The sequence below is a fragment of the Aegilops tauschii genome, chromosome 4, assembly GCF_002575655.3.
Source record: "Aegilops tauschii subsp. strangulata cultivar AL8/78 chromosome 4, Aet v6.0, whole genome shotgun sequence".
Lineage (NCBI taxonomy): Eukaryota > Viridiplantae > Streptophyta > Magnoliopsida > Poales > Poaceae > Aegilops > Aegilops tauschii.
Window position 1 is genome coordinate 396126655 of NC_053038.3, and position 17477 is coordinate 396144131.

The following is a 17477-nucleotide window of genomic DNA, read 5'->3' on the forward strand; positions in this document are numbered from 1 at the left end:
CTAAGCCCAGAGGAACTCGAAGCTCCATCAGATGCCATCTAGATCACTAACCCGATGTAAGAAACTAGATCGAGTGTTGAGGGTAACCCTAACTCCGTCGCACCCCAGGGCCTGGCTAAGGGCGGGCAGCGATACAGAGATCGCCCCTTGGTCGCTCTGAACCGGGCAACAGGGTGGGTAATCGGCGGCAGGGGAGCAAAGTCTCGACGGTGGCGAAATCGCCCCGGGAGAAGAAAGAAACCCTATCGAAAGGGGAGTTTTTTTGTTGAGAGGAAATTACTTTTCGTCGTAGGCCTACATAAAACCAGCCCAAAGAACAAGCATCCCAGGCCCAGCCCGTTAGTCCACAGGGGAAAAGCAAAAAGACAAAAAAGACCCAAAAGAAAAGATGAACAAAACAGAAGAAGGAGAGAGTCCCCATCTCCATCTCTCTCCTTATCTCTTCCCTTCTCATAAACCCCCTCCGCCGAGTCCTCCCCGTCTCCGAGCACCTCCGCCGAGTCTAGGGTTTAACCGCCCGCCTCGTCGGCCTCCGTATCGCCCGGTAAGCATCCCCCCCACCTACCAGCTCAGTCCGGCCGCGCACTCTCGCCGCCATGCCGCCGCCGCCGCCGCGCGGCTTGACCAATTTGGGTTAATGTTTCTGATTTGTGTCCGTGCGTCCGTGTGTCAGGGGAAAGGAGGAGCGGGCGGTGATGGCGGCGCCGATACCGCGTGAGTGGGTTGGTCTGCAGCAGTTCCCGGCGGCCACCCAGACCAAGCTGCACGAGCTCCTCGGCAAGCTCAAGGAGGAGGTATTGCACGCCTATTTAACGCCCCTCACCTGGACCTGGACCAGCTGATTAAATTATCCATGGCTAGGTTCTAATTGTGTCTGTGATTGTGAGTTGTGACGAACTGATGGCAATTTTATGTTTTGCTTATGTTGTGATGTTAAGAATGTGAGCACATTGACGATTCTGGTGATGGGGAAGGGCGGTGTGGGGAAGTCGTCCACTGTCAACTCCATTGTCGGGGAGAGGGTCGCCAACGTCAGCGCGTTCCAGGTCTCACTTCTTCCTGGCGCTGTCTCAGTTTGTGCCTCTTTTTGAGTTACTTATGCGGGAGTGCGTCGTTGTATGTTGTTTCTATGCAGTCTGAGGGTCTGAGGCCAATGATGTGCTCCCGCACCCGGGCAGGATTCACCTTGAACATTATCGACACTCCTGGGCTCATTGAAGGTGGGTATATCAATGAGCAGGCTGTGGAGATCATAAAGAGGTATGCACATGTTGGGTGGTAACCATGCTTGTTTGCAAGTGAGCAATTGATTGTGGATACTGTAACTTGTAATATAGGGCTTTGGATGAGGGTTGTCATTTTTGACTTAGGGACATGAGTAGATTATTTCATCGTGTTGCTCTGAATTTGATGTTTTATTTGTTTTGTCAACTGGCAAGATCATTTTGCTCACACATTTCGAAAATTCCTTCAGTATGAATTACTGCATTGCTTAAATGCTGATCCTGGGATGGTATCTAGACCTTACGAGTCTTTTTTCCCATGGTGTCAATATAGGCCTAGATTCTAGGTCAATCAGTTTGTTGTGCATAGCAATCACATTGATCTGAAGTAGCATATTGCCAATATGTACTTAAAAGATGGTGAATGCTTGGGTTCTACATCTACGTATCAATTTCTTCCATTGGTCTGCATGGGTAGAGATGTAGAGTTTAAGTACATAAATAAAAATAAAAGAAGAGACATCTGCATTTCTGTTTATACATAAATCTTGTGTTCCTGAACAGAGCTGTCCTATCTTTTCTGTTGCTGTCGTTAAATCATTACTGGTTTACTTTTGTGAATTGTGATAATCCTGTCCCTAATGTAGCATTCAGGACCGTAATTTATATATTCTATTAAAGTCCATTATTTCTCTAAAAGTGCTCAACTCTAATAGTCTATGCATATATGTTAATTTTATGCTGGCAATGGTGTATACTAGTCAGCTGGCGGTCACCCCACCTTAAGTGCTTGATGTGATACATAGTGGTTGAGTTACCTTACACTGTAGTGGGTGCATCTGCACAATTGACCTATCAATTTGGATATCATAATTGGGGTTTCCCCTTGGACTTTAATTTTTGCATACTAACGAGGTTAAAATGCTAACCCGCGTGTGCTTATTTATCTTATTTGTCTCCACTTTCTCAATTTTGCCTTGGATTAATTTTCCCTTTCTAGAGAACCATATTTTATTTGTTAGCAGTTGTAATCACAGCAAAGGTTGTTGAGATTGCAGTACACTGAATTGGCATCTATAGAAAAATTTGTGCTGCTTTCATAATTGCCCACTGTTGTTGTCATACAATCTGTATATCATAATATTTATTGCTATGCTTGTATCTTAAATGTTTTATCAATGGTATTGCAGGTTTCTTCTGGAGAAGACTATTGATGTCCTCCTGTACGTCGATCGCTTGGATACATATAGAATGGATACATTGGATGAACAAGTTATAAGAGCCATCACTAATTCATTAGGGAAGGCCATTTGGAGAAGAACATTGGTTGTATTGACCCATGCCCAGCTGTCTCCTCCTGATGGAATTGACTATAATGATTTCCTTGCAAGAAGATCAGAGTCGCTTTTGCGATATATCCGTTCCAGTGCAGGAATCGGCAAACGAGAATATGCGGTAATGTACATATTCACTTGCTATACAATCATTTCCATCTTATTTAATGGAATATCAGCACACTGTCAACTTCTTTGAGATTTTGTGGAGCTTCCTCTGCCTAAACTACAGTCCTGCTGTTTCTCATGAACATATTTCTGCGGAAATACTTCCCAAGTTATTTTGGTTGATATTTTTTGGCGCTCTTCGCCCTGGGTGCCCAGAATGAATACTAGCTATTATATGAAAACCGTCTCTTCTCCATCCTCTTTCGGTTTGATCTTGATCCTTTTCTGCATGATCAATTTCTTGAGTTTCTCTGTAGCTTCAAGTGCTACCATGTGCTGGTACATTATGAAACTGAACCTCGTCTGTAATGGAATTTTTTGATGATCTGCAGTGTCTTAGTCCATGATAGTCTGACGAGCATTTGATTTGACTGCATGAAACATGCTCCACCCATTGATTTACTTCAGAACACACTCTTCAATTACGAGCTACTTCATAACATTTCAATCGGATTTGTCAGTATATGATAGAGACTGTAGATAAACGGTCGTACTTATGGGGCCTTTGTCTTCAGTGTATGTGATATGATTAGTTCTGACAAAAAGCACTATGCTCTGTTTCTTTTAGGATTTTCCCTTGCCAATAGCTTTGGCAGAGAACAGTGGAAGGTGCAAGACTAATGAGAATGGGGCGAAGGTTTGTAGGTTTCACACTGTATTTGACTTCCATTTGCTTCTGCCTAGCTGCTTGAATTTTAATTGAGGATGCCATATAACTGTGCAGATTCTTCCTGATGGAACTCCATGGATTCCAAACTTGATGAAAGAAATTACTATTGTTGTCTCAAATGGAAGCAAGTCCATTCATGTTGATCAGAAGTTAATCGACGGTCCAAATCCCAACAATCGCTGGAAGAAGTACATACCTCTCATCCTTGCCGTGCAGGTTAGCTTCCCCACATGATAATAATAGTAAAATTCACAGCATAAACTTGGCATATCATTTGTATATAAACATAATACTTACTGATTAATCCTTCATGCTCTTCTTCAGTACTTTTTTGTGGTAAAAGGAATCCGAAGGGCTATTCATTCTGACATTTCGAACGGGAAGCTGGATGACTGGGAGCAGCGCTATAGAGACTTGGTTGGAAGCGGCAACCCGGTAGACCAGAAAGTTTCGTCATCCCGCAACCCTAAGGCCTGAACTGGCCAATGAGAGTGCATGCCAGTCTCTTGATCGTGGTCCATTCAACTCCCCGTGTTGTTCTTTTTGTGCTCCTAATTCCAGTGGTCTGTTTAGGGGGATCTATAGAGCTCTCAGGAACAACTTGAATAAAGTTGCTAGTGTTCTAGATGTTAAGATTATGTACCCCATTTCATTACGCTCTCGCAATTTTGCAAATGTTATTGTTGTGAACTATAATTATTTGAATTTCTTGTATGGCCTGAATGTTTGGAGATTAATGCAATTTCTTCATTGTTCAACAAGTGATGAAAAAAGAGAGAAGACCTGAGCCCAGAGCTGCTCCATAAACAGCTCTACACCCAGATCAGAAACCATGGTGATTGGCAGTTCACTAGCATAGCATAAACAAGAAGGATTTTCTACTTGTCAACTGTTGTTTTACAGTGCAGTGAGAACAAAACTCGAGTGTTCTAACTGTATTTTATACAATGACTGTCGCGTGATGCAGTGCAGTCTCAAACATGCATTCCCAATGCGAAAGTACAACATAAATACCATTAATCACGAGGCCATCGTGTGACTGGATTTGCTTTCATGCATCAGCATGGAGCTTCAGAATCATGACATACAATGGTCCATGCTCAAGAGAAAATATGTACACTTTACTGCACAGCTCAACAGGCAAACACGCCACTATCGTTGCAGCCCGTAGCAAACTAAGATTTCAGCCAAAAAACTTTGCCCAAATGGCAGGTTTTGGCTCAACTGAAATGAAGAAAAACTCTTGTGAGACAGTTTTTTTTATGAGTGCACGTATCTGGTTAGGTTACAACTGCCACACTTTCTCTCAACAAAGAAGAAAAGAAAAGAACGCACGCGCTAATGCTCGTAGTTGTCACTCAGCAAAATGTTGAACTTTTGATGCAATCTCACTCCCTCCTCGTCGCCTATGTAATGCCCCAATATGGCTTGGACTCTTGCTGCCTTGCTACCTGCAATTTTGAACCATCCGATTTTTTTTTCTGCTTTAGTAACGTGTTTTGGCACTTCCACAACAAGGATTTGGAGATGAATATATATACATACATGCAAAACTACCATGCTTTGAGAAGGACCTCTAAATTAACAACAAGAGTTCTTTTCTCACACTAATTATTTTAGTTTTTCTTACTACCCTTTACCATTAGAAAGTGTGAACCACAATCGAAAAGGCCAAAGTGAATGCAGCCGCAGCAATATAGAAATCAACAAGTTTGGGGCACTCAATCCAATGAAAAACTTCTGTCACTCAAGATGTCTGGCGATATTGAGTGGATAAAATTACTTCAGAATGGTACACGGTTTCAGTTTAAATAACTATCCTTGGGCATGATGTTACTATTTTCTTCTATTTCAATTACCATGTGGGACATGATATACTACAAGGGCAGTTAATCACATAACACATCCAAAAGGCTTAGAGCATGATACAGAAAAGGTAGTAATTACACGGTCTATAAATGGCGCACCAATGCTTAACATCAAGTGCGTGAAATTCCTGTTAAATGCACCTCAAGGTGGCAAATCCTGTCAATATAATAGGTGCTGTAAAAAACAAAAGAAAATGTTTGAGCACTGAAAATAAAACAGGTTAACTACGGCCCTGGTTAATGGTACACAGTATCTGAATATAAGCATGTGTTCAAACTCCAAAGGAACAAAGCGATGGCTGCAAATTTTCTCAGGGTCATATGAGTTGTGCTAACAGTCAAAGTGAAGGCTAAAAACTGTAATTAAAAAGGAGGTCTATTGCAATCCTTGTCAGTTACAAAATTGTATCTTAACATACACATTGTCAAAAATAACATGGCAGAAAGCTTAACAAAATAGTATACTATTTTAAACCAAGTTATTCGAATCCTACCCCTTCATAATTTACAGCGCCGCCCACCGCATCTTACTCCCAAGAAGTGTTTGAAATATGCAAACAGCACTGTATGTCTATACCAGGCCAAGCACCTGAGAGCGTATATATTACTAGTCTGTCCTTTTCTCAACAAATTTGCATGTCATCACATGGAAATGTACAATACCTGCTACAACTGAATGGAGCACTGCAGGCCATTATGATGGCTTTTGTATTTTATATGAGCTACAAAAATCTTGGTATGGCTTGAAATTATTTTGCCATCTTAAAAATTGTTTCTTCAAGCATCTGTACACTTCTTCCTCGGCAGGTTGAATGTCTAGATCTGTGGAAGCAAAATCCATCCTCACTGGGGTGAAATCAAACAAATCAGATGTGGTTTGTTCAGGCCCAGAATCAAGAGTCCCAGCTTTTCCACAAACAAATGTCATGAAGTTCTCATCCTTGTATGGTGCTGCAGACGTTTCAAAAGATGTACGATCAGCGGCCTTTTGCTCTTCATTTTCCTTCTTTATAACAGTTTTATCAAGAGTAAACTTATTTTCAATCCGAGGCTCGTAAACAAGATATGACTTCTTGTCATTCAACTTTTGTGAGGAGAACCATCCATCAAAGTTGTCGGACTCAGCAATGGATACTTCAGGAACAAAGGCTTCAAGCACCTCACTACATCGATGGCGTACTAAGTCAGTTTCTGCAGTTTCTCTTTCCGAAGGGCTGTCTATGCCCCTGTTCATCTCTTCCATTGCAAGTAGGACATGCACAGGGAGCACTGGCCCAACAAGAGCATTTTGAGATACCGCTTTGCTAGTCACCTTCTCACATGTGCTTGATGGTTTCGCTAACAGGAAAGGCCGAAGTTCATTGTGTGGCGAACAGCTAGGAACTTTTAAATATTCTACTAAGCCTTCTTTTGTATCGCATTTTAGCATGTCCTTGTATTTAGAAAGGGAGACATGAAGAATATTTGAAGGTAGACTGTTCAATATGCTCTGACATGCAATTTCGAAAACATTCATGGGGATGCTAGCATTACATAGGAAATCTGAAACTGGCAGCGAGCTGGATCTGGAGTTATCCTCTGCAAATGCCAACACGTCTTCACTAATAATAATTTGATCTCTGTCTCCGTTAACACCAGTACCATGCTTCGCCAACGCACTGCATAGATTGCCCTTCAGATGTTCATATAGAAAATGCAACTTCAAGAATCGATATTTGGTGGAGACATTTTCACCCTGAGTGTCAATCAAAATGGATGAACTACTATCCATGGATGCATGTTCTGATTCATCACATGGGGTGTCAATTTCATCATGCAGACCTCGAGATGCACGATACTGTTGCATTTCCAACTTCCCCAATGCTGTTAGCCGGATCAAGGCAAAGCTGGCAGATGTTGGCTCCGATATTGAGAGGTCATCTGGAAGCACATAGTAGCCAACAATGGACTTAGCGCGGTGTTGGGAAGCATACCCATCATATACTGAAACAGGCGTTGAGAATATCTCTTTCATGATTTCATTGCTGCAGCCACAATACTGACCTGTCAGAGAAAGCCTCGAAGGAATATCCCAAGCGTATAAATGAGAATTATCTGGACAACCTTGCTCCTTAGGCCCGTAACAGAACAAACTGAACTCCCCATTCTGGAACGAACCAACCAAAATGGCAAAACCTGAATTTGAAGCCCATTCATATTCCTTGGAAGGTCTCAATTCAGATAGCCGAAACATGGCAACATGATTTGGGTTCTCAAGCCCATGCTGCCAAGCCAACACAGGTTCCAACGGCTTTGTCACATCAAGGAGAATCAAGTGACGCTCTGTCACTACTGATATATGGGAATCATCGAACCCAGCCTTGCAGAATGCAATATAATGCTCAGTCCTGTCAAAAGGCTCAGTTTCAAATAACCCTGGCAACCCAACTTTTGCTAGAACCTTGTACTGAAACTTGTGTGGCTCGTTTTCCACGACGTATTTGTCACCATGATCTACAAAGCTCAAATCAACCAAAAGGACGGCTTTTGTGCTTGCGACTATCACCATCCACGGTTGCGCTCCATACGCACAGCTTAGCCAGTCCCCCCAGTCTTCACCATTGCCGCCAAAACCAACGCTCGTCTTTCCTCCAAGTCGTGTATTCAGATCAAACCAACACAACTCCCCATTCTCCAGCAGCACCGCACATTGTGATGGAAAATGCCTGCTCCAGCACGCGTGCACGACAGCAGCATCAAACCCCTGCTTGGCCACCGGTACAAGCACCGGGGAACCCGAATCGCGTGACTCGACCCTGAACCAATTCACTGAGTACAATGTCGCAGCAAGCAGGAAACCCTCGACACAGCTGTCATCCGGCTCCGATGACCAGGACGACTGGGCAGGAATAGCAGCAAGCTGCTGTATGCGGTGCCCAGGGTGCTTGAACCCATCACTCTGAACGAAGGGCGAAACTGGCGCAGAGCTCGCAACGGGCGAGTTCACAAGAGCGAAAGCAATCTTCTCCGCATTTTCGCCGTACGGGAAAAAGAGGACGAGAGAGCTTGAGGAGCGGGAGGGGACGACGGCGAGAAGATTGGAAGGCGGTGGGAACGGCGGCGACGGCGCGGCGAGGAGGGGTCCCGAGAGGGACTTGAGATCGGAGTAGGGGAGGAAGGAGGTGGAGCCGACGATGTAGCGGAGGGCGTGGCGGAGGTCACCGGTGGTGGAGGCGTGCAGGGGCGGAGGGAAGGGGAAGGGGAGGGAGAGGAGCGGGGCGGGCGGCGGGAGAGGGGTGAAGAAGAGGGGCCCGTGGGAGGCGTCCGGCGGGGCGAGGGACGGCGGGTTGAACACGGAGGAGACGGGGAAGAGGAAGCGCCAGTCGTCGGAGAAGTTCATGGAGGCGCGCGGCAACGGCGGCGCGAGCGGGGAGCAGGAGCAAGGGGGGAATAGGCGCCCGTGCCGGCGGGGATCGCGGCGACGCGCCGGCGCGAGAGGACGAAGGCCGTCGGCGTGCCGGCTTTCAGTGGGCTGCGAGAATCGGCCGGGCTACCTTGGTGGAGCCGAAGCTTGGGGGGAGAAGGCGGCGGCGCAGGCGGTGAGAGGTAGCGCTCGCGCGGGCGTGGGGACTGGAGAAAAGGGGGAGGTTTGGTTTCGTGTTTTTTTAGAACGTCGGCATCTTATCTTATTTAATCACAAGCAACACCACTGCAAAGAGTATACAAACTCTGGCCCTAAGAGTTCATACAAGATTTAGCCAAGACATAAGACCCTAAATTATAGCGTCGACGAACATGTCTGAAAGCCATGTAAGAGAAGCTAACCACTGCAATTTGATGTCAGCCACAGCCACCCATCGAGCTCATCGATGATCGATCATGGACAGAAGAGTTGATGATCGATCATTAACTCCCTCAGCGTTGATATCTTCCTGAGCTTTAGCCATCTGCTCGCGAAGTTTAGCTATCTCCGCATTGCGCTCCATCTGGTTCTCCGCTGTTACCGGCGACTCAAGGAGCGTTGTCAACGAGGCGACTAGCTCCGAAAGAACTTGAGCCGGCGGCTTGACCGGGCAAACGCGTTTGGATCTATTGACGAAGTGCCAGTTCCTCCCATGGCGCCTACTGCGGTAGAGTCAAGAGCCGGCGCAGTGCCTGCCATGTAGATGGTGGTCCGACGGAGCAGCTCGTGGTCGACCGGGGCCGGCTCATCATCAGAATAGCCCCCAAGCCTACCGCCGTACAGCGGGAGGATCGACTCAGTGTCCCCGACCGATGACTCGCCGTCGTAGTAGGCAAGGGTGTACCCACCAGACGCGGAGTTGTCTGCGAGATTGCTACTTCTTGAGCTTGCGTTGGTTTTTCCCTTGAAGAGGAAAGGATGATGCCGCAAAGTAAAGATAAGTATTTCCCTCGGTTAAGAACCAAGGTATCAATCCATTAGGAGGAACACACATATCTCCAATAATTGCACCTGCACAAACAAACAAATACTTGCATCCAACGCGATAAAGGGGTTGTCAGTCCCTTCATGGTTACTTTCAAGGATGAGATTTGATAGTGATAGATATAAGAGATAAATAAAAGTGTGAAATAAAATGGAAGTAAATAAATTGCAACAAGGTATTTTTGTGTTTTTGATTTTGTAGATCTGAAAATAATATGATAAAAGATAGACCCAAGGGCCATAGTTTTCACTAGAGACTTCTCTCTTGAAAGAAATCATACGGTGGGTAAACAAATTACTGTTGAGCAATTGATAAAAAAGCACATAGTTATGACGATATCTAAGGCAATGATCATGTATATAGGCATCACGTCCGAGACAAGTAAATCGACTCCTGCCTGCATCTACTACTATTACCCCACACATCGATCGCTATCCAGCATGCATCTAGTGTATTAAGTTAAGAAGAACAGAGTAACGCCTTAAGCAAGATGACATGATGTAGAGGTGTCACATCCCTAGCCTTGCTATGCACTTGGACTAGCTTGGTTATTGCATCATGTCTAAATCTATTTGAAAGTTGAAATGGGGATTGCTCAAACCCCTAGCACCAAAAGAATGCAATAGGTTCAACTTAAAAATATTTTCAATGAACCCAAAATGCCCTTCAAAATGTTCATAATTTATGGAACAAGATGAAAACCTAAACCAAAAATGGTGGACACTTTTCCAGGACATAAATGGGCTTTGAATTAATCCAATATGTATTTGAATTGGAGCTTTAAAATTCTATAAATATTTTTACAGCTCCAAATATTTTGAAACTTTCTGAGGGTCTCTGAAATAATTCAGTTAGTGCCCATAAGAAGTTTCAAAATTTTACAAATGGTTTAGTGTCAAAACTAAATCAAAAACAATTACAGAAATAGAAAACAGAATAAAATAGGAAAAGGGGCAGAGTGAGAGTTACCTGGGCCAGCCTACCTGATCTGGCACTGTAGCGGCCTAGTCCACTGGCCAACGCCAGTCACCCTCAACCTCCCGCCAGGAGGATGAGAGGCGCGTGGCCACCGCACGCAAGCACGCGCCCCGGCCACCTCCTGCTTGCCGCCTCCCTCTGGACCCCCCGGACGACGCCACGCATGCCCCGTGCACAACCGTCTCGCTCTCACCCATTTTCCCCCTCTCTCCCGCAAGAACACGAGCTCGACCGAGCGAGCTCGCCGACGCCGATCGCCGTACCCGTGGCCACCGGCCACCCCTCGCCCTGCCGATGAGACCTTGAGCTCCGCATCGTCGTCTTCTTCATCCACGCCGAGCCAAGCAACCGGGGAAGCACCCCAACGCCGTCCCCGACGTCTTCTTCAACCTCGGTGCCCGGAGATCCTCGGCGTCGATTCGCTGCCCACCGGCCGTCCCCGCGCCTGCCAACCCCTCCGTTAGCCTCGCCGTGAGCCCCCGCACCAAACCCCTCTCTCCCTGTTGCTGATTTCTTCCACTAACCGCGGGCTCCGTTGAGCCCGAGAGCTCGTCACCGCCGCGTTCGTCGCCGCCGCAACTGGCAACCTCGCCTGACCCAACCAAGCACGTAGTTGTGCTCAGCGTGCTCCCAGGAAGCCATAGCACTGCTCACCTCTCTCTCACATCGTAGCGTCACGCCGGTCGAGCCCGTGCTCCGGCCGCTGCTGACCTTGACGCCGTCGTCGCCTTCGGCCACCCCACGGTCTCCTGCTTGTTCAACTGGATGCGCGAGAGCCTGGGCTTCGCACTGGTGGTGCCCGCCGTCCGTTTGGTCGTCGGAGGGCAAGTTCCGACGCCCTCCGCCTCGTCTGGCCGTCGCCGGCGGCCTAACCCCGGCCGGCTGACGTGTCCAATTAGGCTAAGCTAATTAGGCCACTAATTACCCTCCCCTGGGCCACTGACACGTGGGCCCCGCTAACAGTTTTAGTTTAGGTTAATTAACTCTGTTAGTTAGTTGAGTCAATGACAGGTAGGCCCCATAGGTTAGGTTTGACCTAGACCGGGTCAGTTGACCACTGACGTCACCCTGACGCACTGCTGACGCAATAAAGCATTTACTGGATTTATACTTATATAGGAAATTCCAGAAAATGCTACCAAACTTCAAAAAATCATAGAAAATAATCTATAGCTCATAATGAAATAATTTATATATGAAAAATTATTAGAAAAATCCAATCTATCCATCTGCACTGGTTTCATGCATGTTAGAGCAACTTAAACCTGCTGTTTATATCAAAACATGATAAGGCACTATTTAAATTCATAAGTTGAGTTTGGGATTGAACCTTTGGTTCAAAATGACTCAAACCACCCTGGTTATAGTTGCATTAGCTCAATCAACAGCATATTTCCATGTCATGATCATGCATCATATTGTGCATTGCATTGATTGTATTTCTTCTCTGTTGCCGGTAATTGTCCCCTCTCGATAGACGTTGTTCCGACGCTGTGATCGTTGACACTGATGAAGACTCAATGCTATCTTCAGAAGTGCCAGGCAAGCAAAACCCCCTTGTTTATTCCGATACAATCCCACTCTCTCGCTCCTGCCCTCTTTTACTGCATTAGGACAACAGCGATTCAACTGTTACATGCTGCGGTAGTTGAACCCCTTTCCTCTGCATGACCTGTCATTGCCACAGTAAATAGATGAAACCCACTAGCATGAGTAGGAGTTGTTTGAGCCCTGATGTGCCTACTCATTCATGCCTGTTTGTCATGCCTGCTATTGCTTAGAGTTGTGTCAGGTCTGATTCATCAGGGATGAATTGGAATGTGGTGAACATGTCTTACTGTTGAGAGCTAAGTGTGTGAACACGATTTGGTAAAGGTAGCGGTGAGAGGCCATGTAGGAGTACATGGTGGGTTGTCTCATTGAAACCGTCCTCAGGAACTGAGTTCTGTGTTTGTGATCCATGAACAGTTACTACCACACATTGGGCTCCGGGCGCTCCAAGCTCTCTCGACTTATTAATCAACCTGATCTCTGTCCAGGAGTTGCAACTAGTTTCTGGTGTTTGTAGGTAGTGTTAGTAGTCTACCAAGTGGCACCCGGTACAGGTGGGCTTGGGACAGACTAGGCACACGTGGCCTGGTTTACCGAGTGGCACCCGGATGGTGGGCTCGGGAACCTTGCACACATCGTTTGGGGCCGTGAGCGACACCCCGGCCGGATCTCCTTGCGGATGGAACCCGAATAGGCGATAAACCTGGACGAGAGACTTGTGTGGTTAGTCAGGTCGTGGCCGACTCCCTCGCTAGGTTTCCGCTTGAAGGTTGCCGAGGTACACGACGTGTACATGGTGGTAAGTGGCGAGAGCGTGTGTGACGAAGTACACCCCTGCAGGGTTAATATGATCTATTCGAATAGCCGTGTCCGCGGTAAAGGACTTCTGGGTTGCCTATAAAAGTTCATAGACAAGTGAAAGTGGATACTCTAAAATGCGCCAGATAAGCGTGAGTGCTATGGATGGCGTTCTCGTAGGGAGACGGGAGCGGATCCATAGTGGTGTATTGGTATGGTGAATATGTGGACTCGTGTGCGCCACCTCAAAAGAGTTACTTGCAGTCGTAGTTCAGGTTAGCCACTGAGTCAAAGCTGGCTTGCTGCAGTTAAACTCCACCACCCCCTTTGTTGATACCGATGCATATATAGATAGTCCTGATGTAAGTCTTGCTGGGTACATTTGTACTCACGTTTGCTTATTTTATGTTTTGCAGAGAGACGTCAGTCTCGCTAGTAGTTCCGTGTGGACTTCGACCTTTAGCTCGATACCTCAGCTACGATCTTGTGCTCTCGGCAGGATCTGGTAGATAGCCAGGCTTCTCAGCCTTTTTCATTTGTAGATGTCTGTACTCAGACATGTTAAGCTTCCGCATGTGCTTTGGCTTGTATGCTCTGAATGTTGGGTCATGAGACCCATGTTTGTAATACCTCGCTCTTCGGAGCCTAATGAATAAATACTCTGAGTCGTAGAGTCTTGTTGTGATGCCATGTTGTATTTGCACATATCGAGCATATTGTGTGTATGATTGAAATGCTTGGTATGTGTGGGATCCGACAACCTAGTTGTTTATCCTTGGTAGCCTCTCTTATGGGGAAATGTAGTCTTGTGCTTCCATGAGCCATAGTAGTCCGCTACAGCCCGGTTCACCGGAGTCCTGCTAGCCCAGCACTACTGCTCTGGAACACTTGACTGGCCGGCATGTAATTCACTTCGTTCTTGTGTCTGTCCCTTCGGGGAAATGTCACGCGGTGACATCCGGAGTCCTGCCTAGCCTGCTACAGCCCGGGTTCTCGGAGTCCTGTTAGCCCAGAGCTACAGCCCGGATTCGCACGCTGCTGACCGACATGCTCGATGTTGATTCATGTATGCCTGTCCCCGTAAGTTAGTGCCACTTTGGGTTCACGACTAGTCATGTCGGCCCGGGTTCTCTGTCATATGGATGCTAGCGACACTATCATATACGTGAGCCAAAAGGCGCAAACGGTCCCGGGCCATGGTAAGGCGACACCCGTGGGAATACCGTGCGTGAGGCCACAAAGTGATATGAGGTGTTACCGGCTAGATCGATGTGACTTGGAATCGGGGTCCTGACAAGAGGGATAGATCCAATCAATTTAACAAACCCCATCTTTTTATCCTTAATGGCAACAATACAAATACGTGTCACGTCCCTTTCTGTCACTGGGATTGAGCACCGCAAGATTGAACCCATTACAAAGCACCTCTCCCATTGCAAGAAAAATCAATCTAGTTGGCCAAACCAAATCAATAGATCGGAGAGAAATACAAAGCTTTATAAATCATGCAAAAAAGAGTTCAGAGAAGACTCAAATAATATTCATAGATAATCTGATCATAAACCCACAATTCATCGGATCTCAACAAATGCACCGCAAAAAAAGATTACATCGAATAGATCTCCAAGAACATCGAGGAGAACATTGTATTGAAGATCAAAGAGAGAGAAGAAGCCATCTAGCTACTAGCTATGGACCCGTAGGTCTGTGGTAAACTACTCACACATCATTGGAAGGGCAGCAAGGTTGGTGTAGAAGCCCACCGTGATCGAATCCCCCTCCGGCAGAGTATCGAAAAAGGTCCCAGATGGGATCTCACGAAGACAGAAACTTGTGGCAGCGGAAAAGTATTTTTGGTGTGCCCTCTGGTCTTCGGGGAATATTATTTGGGTATCTATAGAAGAAGAATTAGGGTTAGAGGAGCCACGGGGGCCCCACAAGTCCCTGATCTTGTGGCCACCTCGTGGCCCTTCTGGCCTCCACCCGAAGCTTCCAGGGTGTCTTGTGGTCCAAGAAAAATCGTCAAAAAGTTTCGTTCCATTTGGACTCCGTTTGGTATTGATTTTCTGTAAAGAAAAAAACAAGGAAAAAATAGCAACTAGCACTGGGCACTAGGTTAATAGGTTAGTCCCAAAAAATGATATAAAATAGCATAATAATGCATATAAAACATCCAAGATTGATAATATAATAGCATGGAACAATAAAAAATTATAGATACGTTGGAGACGTATCAAGCATCCCCAAGATTAATTCCTACTCGTCCTCGAGTAGGTAATGATAAAAACAGAATTTTTGATGTGGAATGCTACCTAACATGTTTATTGTGTAATATTTTTTATGTGGCATGAATATTCAGATCCATATGATTAACAAAAGTTTAATATTTACATAAATATGATAATACTTCAAGCATACCAAAAAGCAATCATGTCTTTTTAAAATATCATGGCTAAAGAGAGTTATCCCTGCAAAATCATATAGTCTTGTTTTGCTCCCTCTTCTCAACACAAAGTATAAATCATGTACTACCCCGGTGTTAGCCAAGCAATTAGTTCATACTTTTTAACACATGAGCGTGAGTCATGGATATAGCACTTTAGGCGGAATAGAAGGTGGTAGTAGACAAAAAGGAAGGGAGCAATTCTCACATCGACTAGGCAAATTAACGGGCTATGGAGATGTCCATCAATCGATATCAATGTGAGTGAGTAGGGATTGCCATGCAACAGATGCACTAGAGCTATAAGTGTACGAAAGCTCAACAGAAAACTAAGTGGGTGTGCATCCAACTTGCTTGCTCATGAAGACCTCGGGCATTTGAGGAAGCCTATCATTAGAATATACAATCCAAGTTCTATAATGAAAAATTCCCACTAGTAATATATGAAAGTGACAAAATAGGAGACTCTCTATCATGAAGAACATGGTACTTTGAAGCACAAGTGTGGAAAAAGATAGTAACATTGTCCCTTCTCTCTTTTTCTCTCATTTTTTATTTTCTCTATTTTTTCTCTTTTTTGTTGTGCACTTTGGCCTCTTTTTTTTTTGGGGGGGGGGCTCATTTGGCCTCTTTCTATTATTATTTTATTCCTCACATGGGACAATGCTCTAATATTGATGATCATCACACTTTTATTTACTTACAACTCAAGAATTACAACTCGATGTGACAACTCAAAATAACGGAATGGTTGAAGTTGCATGGCAATATATCTCGGAATGGCTATGGAAATGCCATAATAGGTAGGTATGGTGTCTGTTTTGAGGAAAGGTATAAGGAGGGTTTAATGCACCGGCGAGAGTTGCGCGGTACTAGCGTGGCTAGCAAAAGTGGAAGGGTGAGAGTGTGTATAATCCATGAACTCAACATCAGTCATAAAGAACTCACATACTTATTGCAAAAGTTTATTAGCCCTCGAAGCAAAGTACTACTACGCATGCTCCTAGGGAAGACAATCGCCCCCGACCTTCACACAAAGGAAGACAATCAAGGATAAATTGTGCTCCAACTTCATCACATAATAGGAAGACCATACGTGCATGCTACGGGAACCACAGTCCTTAACGCAAATATTCTTAATATTACACAATTTACTACTAGCATGACTCTAATATCACCATCTTTATATCTCAAAACAAATGCAAGGAATCAAACTTCTCATATATTCAATGATCTTCGTGGAAGTTTTTATTATATCCCTCTTGAATACCCATCATATTAGGACTAAATTCATAACCCAAGCAAATTGCCATACTATTTATAAGACTCTCAAAATGATATAAGTGAAGCATGAGAGTTCACCAAGTTCTTTAAAATATAGCCACCGCTGTGCTCTAAAAGATATAAGTGAAGCACTAGAGCAACTGCCTAGCTCAAAAGATATAAGTGAAGCTCAAAGAGTATTCTAATAAATTCACGACTAATGTGTGTCCCTCTCAAAAATGTGTGTCTAGCAAGGATGATTGTGGCAAACTAAAAAGCAAATAAATCAAAGACTCATATAATACACGATGCTCCAAGCAAAACATATATCATGTAGTGAATAAAAATATAGCCTCAAGTAATTTAGCGATGGATTGTAGACAAATGAGGGGATGCCATCCGGGGCATCCCCAAGCTTAGACGCTTGGTTGTACTTTAATATTACCTTGGGGTGCCTAGATGAAAGGACCGAGAAGAGGAGTCTAGAGGGGGTGAATAGACTCTTAGTAATAAAAGTTGCAGTTTTTAATTTCTTTAAGTTGAAGTGGAGATTTAGCACAAGTTCAAACATTCACAATACATCTCAAGCAAGCATGACAAGAGTATATGAGCAGCGGAAAGTAAAGCATGCAAGTTGCAAGAATGTAAAGGGATGGGATTGGTGTGTGCAAATGCAATTGGAGACTCGGAGATTTTTTATCCGTGGTTCCGATAGGTGGTGCTATTGTACATCCACGTTGATGGAGACTTCAAC

The 17477-nt window shown here is 45.1% G+C and overlaps 2 protein-coding genes across 7 annotated transcripts; one reads left to right on the forward strand and one right to left on the reverse strand.

Moving 5' to 3' along the window:
- The first annotated feature begins 336 nt into the window (after window positions 1-336).
- On the forward strand, window positions 337-4156 carry LOC109775082 (translocase of chloroplast 34, chloroplastic). Its single transcript, XM_020333842.3, has 8 exons — window positions 337-544; window positions 674-794; window positions 939-1046; window positions 1136-1260; window positions 2414-2678; window positions 3294-3362; window positions 3450-3611; window positions 3720-4156. The coding sequence occupies exons 2-8, from the start codon at window positions 696-698 to the stop codon at window positions 3870-3872; spliced, it is 981 nt and encodes a 326-aa protein (XP_020189431.1). The 5' UTR covers window positions 337-544; window positions 674-695; the 3' UTR covers window positions 3873-4156.
- Window positions 4157-4406: 250 nt separating this feature from the next.
- Window positions 4407-8895, reverse strand: LOC109775083 (uncharacterized). 6 transcript variants are annotated; one of them, XR_012182298.1, is made up of 4 exons: window positions 5927-8895; window positions 5758-5852; window positions 5363-5438; window positions 4407-4846 (listed from the first exon to the last, which is right to left on the reverse strand). XR_012182298.1 is itself a non-coding variant. In XM_020333848.4 (2 exons), exon 1 carries the CDS (start codon window positions 8640-8642, stop codon window positions 5958-5960), a length of 2685 nt encoding a protein of 894 aa, XP_020189437.1. In that variant the 5' UTR covers window positions 8643-8895; the 3' UTR covers window positions 4407-4846; window positions 5927-5957. The 6 variants fall into 6 exon arrangements, 2 of the variants coding, with proteins under 2 accessions (XP_020189437.1, XP_040243267.1); XR_005754730.3 differs by having other exon boundaries at window positions 5343-5438; XR_005754727.3 differs by lacking the exon at window positions 5363-5438.
- Window positions 8896-17477: the final 8582 nt, after the last annotated feature.